This window comes from Fukomys damarensis, unplaced genomic scaffold, assembly GCF_012274545.1.
Source record: "Fukomys damarensis isolate Sample0158 unplaced genomic scaffold, DMR_v1.0_HiC HiC_scaffold_39, whole genome shotgun sequence".
Taxonomy (NCBI): Eukaryota; Metazoa; Chordata; class Mammalia; order Rodentia; family Bathyergidae; genus Fukomys; species Fukomys damarensis.
Genome location: NW_022900951.1, coordinates 83,117,751 through 83,123,171, shown reverse-complemented (window position 1 = coordinate 83,123,171; position 5,421 = coordinate 83,117,751). Strand labels below are relative to the sequence as shown.

At 43.7% G+C, this 5,421-nt stretch overlaps 1 protein-coding gene across 1 annotated transcript; it reads left to right on the top strand.

Annotated features, from left to right (window-relative positions):
* Positions 1 to 2,683: 2,683 nt before the first annotated feature.
* Ripply1 (ripply transcriptional repressor 1) lies at positions 2,684 to 4,553 on the top strand. Its single transcript, XM_010614070.1, has 3 exons — positions 2,684 to 2,860; positions 3,460 to 3,515; positions 4,328 to 4,553. Exons 1-3 carry the CDS (start codon positions 2,684 to 2,686, stop codon positions 4,551 to 4,553), a joined length of 459 nt encoding a protein of 152 aa, XP_010612372.1.
* Positions 4,554 to 5,421: the final 868 nt, after the last annotated feature.

The window sequence follows — 5,421 nt, the reverse complement described above, 5'->3', positions numbered from 1 at the left end:
GACCCCAGTGTGCTCAACCATAGTCACATTTTTGGGTAATGGCTCAATGGGTAGTGTTACTACTGAGTGTTTAGCCCCACTATCTACCATTAAATACATCAATTGGACCCCCATTTCCATTGTGATCATAGGCTCCTGGGGGCTTAAGGAGATGGAGCCCAGTCTTCATAACCTTCAGTTTCTGCCCATCTGATGAGGTCAATGTCTGGCTTCTTCTGGGAGTGGTGACCTTTATAAGGTAGTCTCTCAGTTTTATAATTCTCATTATCTCCATCATCTTTTTTTGACATTTATTTTTCTAATGCCCCCCCCTTGCATCACTCACATTGATCCTATTCTAACCTTGGCCAATTTCAATGTCCTGGCCCAGTCTAGCCTCTTTCTTTTTCTTTTTTTTCAACTTTATTTGAGTTTATTGGTACATTTTAGGGGTACAGTACAGTTACATTCATTGTTGGGATCTTGTACCTCTACATGACAGGTCTTGGTTCTCATTTTTTCCCCTTGTCCCTGCCCTCCCTTCACCCTCTCCTCCCCTCCCCATCTACAACCACTTTATTTCCATCTTTTCATTATCTCACATTTTTTTTCTTTTCCCTTTTCACCCTTCCCCTACCTGTCCCACCTTCCCTACACCTTTAGCTCCTTTCTTCCCATTTCTAAATGTCAGTAATCTTATTAGGCTCTTCTGTATTATTGCAGATTATTCACACCAGAGAAACTATTCAGTATTTACACATGTGTGCCTTATTTATTTCACTTAGGAGTATATCTTCAATATGTATCCATTTTCCTATGAATGAATCTATTTTCTCATTCTTTATGGCTGAGTAATATTCTATTTTATAGAAAAACCACATCTTCTTTATCCAGTTTCCAACAGATGGGCAAATAGGCTGTTTCCAAGTTTTAGCTATTACAAACTGTGCCACTATAAACATGGGTGTGCATACATAGCCTCTTTCTTGACCATGTCCACACCCCTGCCTTTTTGTAACTTCTATTCTCTTTCTTGTGAGCACCACTGCCAACAGATATGCTTTTTTTGAGCCCCTCATCAGCTTCCCAGTTGGCCTCCTGCTCACAGTTGATATATACCTTAGTGGCCACCTCTAAAAGCTGGGTTGCATTCCTGTCAGGTCTGTAGTTTTTACCTAATGTCTCTCTGAGCCTGTCCCACAAAAGGTTGTGTTTACCATGTGCTGATTTTCAGGGGCCTCAGGATTAAATGGAGTGTAGAGCTGGAATGTTTCACAGAGCCTCTTGTAAAACTGTCTGGGACTTACGTCAGTTCCTTGGAGTATTTCTGAGATCTTCCCCATATTGATTATTCTCTTTATGACTTTCTTTAAACATTGCAAGAAAGCCTCTCAGTACTTCTGTAAGTGTTGAAACTGAGCTGTATCACTTGGATGCCAATGGGGGTTTGTCTCAAGGAATTGGTCCTGAATATATGCTTTAACATTCATCACACCTGCTGGGGGATTGTTTTTTAACCATAGAGGGCAGCATGAGTCACTCTTCAGTGCTCCTCAATGATAAACAGCATCAGGAGAAGCTGTTTGCAATCTGGCCAGGTTAGATTATGTGTCTAGAAGATGTATTACATCAAATATGTAATGGCCTGGGGCTTCTCTGTGTAGGAAGGAGTATGGGTTTCCAGTTGAGGAGGTCAGTGGTTGAGGAGGTCTGGTAGATAAAGCCTCTTTGTCCTCCTTGGATTTGGCCATCTGTATCATAATAAATGCCCCCCCCGTCTCCTAAATGGGCATCCGTCTTCTTGGCTTGATTGTAGCCAACTTCCTTATTTATTTAAGCCTCCCTCACTTTTTCCTGGGGTAGTGGCTCTAATTTTCTCTCTTAGATGATGCCTGGGACTCGCTGTCATCTGATCCTGCCTCCGCATAGGCTGACCTCAGTAAGGAAAGATAGAGACCACAACAAAGGAAGGGCTCTAGTTTTATGCATGTTGTCAAAGGGTGGTTGGTCTACCTGATGGTGAGAAACTTGTGGGCAGACAAGCAAGTTTACAGGAGCAGAACAAAAGCAGTTACTCAAATGGTGACAGTTTGCAACTTACCACATCTTGGTGGCCTTGGTTGGGTGAAAAGAAACAGTCTTATAAAAATAGGATGTTGTGGAGCTGTTATTATAGGAACAACTTGGAAGGACAAAGAACAGTAGCCACAGGGAGGGGGATGACTACAGGGGAATTGCTTAGGTTAGGGAAACTTGTTTTTTCTTCTTTTTAAAGTCATGCTTCACCATAAAATTACCACTTGCCTTTTTCCCCTACCTCTGGAAGTCCACCAGTTAAGCACTGAACTCAATAATATATTTGGCCCCTTTTCCTGGCCCAGGAAGGTGGTAAGTGTTCTGATCTCTGCTTCTTGGAACAGGAGGTAGGAGGCAAGATATTTTTTCTACCCAATTCTCATTGATCCTTCCAAACATTTTACATTCAACAAACATTTACTGAAGCATCTATTGTGTACTAGGCATTGTGATAGGTATTGATGACTCAGATAAGATCAAACATATCTTTGAGTTTAAGAAGCTCAAACAGATAATCACAAAACAATGGGATAAGTATAATGATAATATTGGTGAAGCAGTGAGTAGGGACATCTCTCCTAGACTGAGCTCAAGGTACTTAGGAAAGGCATCCTGAATCAGATAGCATATGAGCCACTGTTTTGGAGGCCTCTTTTGTTATCTCAAGGAGCTGTGTTCCAGGGTCTTCCTCTGCCAATTGATCTCTCCTCTTTGTCCTAGAGGAGGTAGTCTTTGGAGGCCCTGGATGTCCTCCACAAATGACTCTCCAAGGCAAGTGAGGAAGCTTGTGGATTGGGGGAGTTGGAGTCCCTGTGACACATTTTTACAGGCACATATAGCCACACATATTCACCAGAGTGGGTTCCCTCCCCAGAGAGCCCCTGACCTCAATCCAAGGCTACAGATCTGAAAAGCATTCTAACAGTTTTGCTAACATTTGATTGCCATGGCAGCTCTGGGATAAAGACAGACTCAAGGTTCTTATGGCAAATGGAAAGATGAGAAATCAAGGCTCAAAGTAGGGCAGGTGTTTGAGCAAGCCCTACAGCCAGTGTGTGGCAGAGCTTATGCTCAAATCTCAGTTTCCTGGCACCTTACCCCAGTGCTTTCTCACTCAACCTCCTTGACTCTTTACTGCTCTGGTAGAACTCTGTTCCCTGGACAGCTTCTAAACAGATGTTAGAACAAGGGCAGGAGAGCAAACAACTCCCAGGACTCCAACCACTATTTTTTTTTCAGCCAGGAACAAGACAGACCCCTTGCTCTGGGACAGGGTGCAAGGAGGTGGTTGGACCACAGAGATGTTTAAAGTCTCTTGTAGATCATCCTATCTACAGGTTTCTGACCTCTGATATGGAGGAGGTAGTTATCTGGCCATTTGAACAATATGCTGGCTTTTGCTTTGGACAGGTTGCTGCTAAGGCCACAAAAGCTGACTCTGAGTCCCATTACCCTGTCAGGTAAGTTTCTTGTACCAAGCTCAGAACTTGACAAAGATCCATTTGCTCTTTTACAAAATGTTTTGGTACTGGGATTGAAAACAAGGCCCTCAAGCCGGGCATGCTGGTGCATCCCTATAATCCCAGCATTTGGGATGCTGAGGCAGCAGGATCACTGTGAGTTTGAGACCAGCCTGGGCTACATAGTGAATTCCAGGTCAGTCTCAACTAAATAGTGAGTCCTGTCTCAAAAAAACAAACAAACAAACAAACAAACAAAACAAAACAAAACAAAAAGAAAAAAGAAAACAAGGCCTTCATTCACAATGAGCTATATCCCTAGCCCTCATTAGCTGTTTAGACAGAGGAAAGAGGCACCACTATGATCACTCTTTCATGGGTGAAGAAACTGAATCCCAGAGAAATTAAGGGACTTACTTGGCCAAGATTGTGTTTCCTGGAGTCATTGTCCATTACCCTTAAGGAGGAGACCCTGTGAGCATTAGTAAAAAAAAATCCTTAGTAGAAAGAGATGGGGAGCACAGGGCTAGAAAGTCCTTGACTAGAACCTCCTGGCATTGGGATGGGGTCAGCACTGATACATGCTGGACTAGGGCTCTCCATAGCTGTGGGTCCACCAGACGTGAACTTCCTAACTAGAGTCATTTTGTAACAATTCAAAAGGCTCTCCCACAAATTTCTCCTTCTTTTCCTCTGGCCCCATTTACTGTAGCTAAGAGAAGGATATAAGGGCTGGATTCCCTCTCGGCAGTACCGGCACTTTTGTTCATACTAGAACTAAGTTATGGGCCATATTTCTGCTCTGTCTACAGGCTCTTCCGGCCTGAATCCTGCTTCTTTGACTACTTATACAGTACTGGGAAGATTTTATTGCAGAACTTCCCTGTCCAGGCCACCATCAACCTATATGAAGACTCCAACAGTGAAGAGGCAGAAGAGGAGGGTGAGGATGATGAAGAGAAAGAGGAGGCCAATGAAAGGAGGTCAGAAGAACACGGGAAAGGACCAGGTTCCACACCACACAGGGCAACAGCTTAGCTCTCTTACCATCCCTGACCTGTCCAAACTGAAGTAGCTATTGTCTGATTGGAAAGTTTTCAAGGGCACTGATTACCCAAGATGTTTTAGGTGCAGCTTTCTGGACTGAAAACTAGGTCTTCAAGCTGCCCATCTCATATGAGCTACCTGATTGACCTGTGAGCCCAGTCCTCTAACATCTGATTATCTGGGCTGCTCTTGTGTCAATAGAGGAAGGGTCATAAAGCTCTATAGGAAGGAAGACCAGAATTCTGAATCACCCAGGAAGCAGAGTAGGACAGGATGTGACCCTTTAGAGGGCAGCATTCAACACCTCAGGGGCCTCTGAGGCCACCAACACTATCATTTCCCACCCCACCCACCTCAAGTCCCCTCCTGCTTGCACATAGCCAGCTTTCTGAAGAGGACACAGAATTGGTCTCCATGTGGAAAGCTCTGCTTCTTGCTTCACCTACAGGAACAGCTACACCAGATCAAAGCAAAGTTGGGTTGTCTTTCTCATGGGATTGCAGGAAAGGACAAAGGCATCTAGAGAATCAGCTTACTCTGACCACCTCCTTCATTTTGCTTGTTATCCATTGAAGTCTATGTGTTGGCATAAGAAGAATCAAGAGAAAAATAAACTGGATGATGTTTCCCTTTTTTTGGAACTGTGATGATTTCACAATAGAACTCTGGCCATGTTGTGAAGCCACCTTTTTAGGTAGAGGCCAGTTCAAGGCCAATTCACTGTTCTACCTGAGGTCAATTTACAGATTTTTCTCTATCAGGGATGAAGAGCTAGGGACCCAGTATGGAGCCAGGCACTCCCTGTCAACTTATAAAATCAGGCTTGATTAAGCTTCAAGGATATCTTAGAAAGGGAACA

Excerpts from the sequence above, each read along its gene's own strand:
- Ripply1 (XM_010614070.1), top strand. The coding sequence starts at position 2,684 with ATGAGCCACTGTTTTGGAGGCCTCTTTTGTTATCTCAAGGAGCTGTGT. Across the intron at positions 2,861-3,459 it reads TTGTGGATTGGGGGAGTTGG|GGACAGGTTGCTGCTAAGGC; the intron begins AGTCCCTGTGAC and ends GGCTTTTGCTTT. Across the intron at positions 3,516-4,327 it reads GAGTCCCATTACCCTGTCAG|GCTCTTCCGGCCTGAATCCT; the intron begins GTAAGTTTCTTG and ends CTCTGTCTACAG.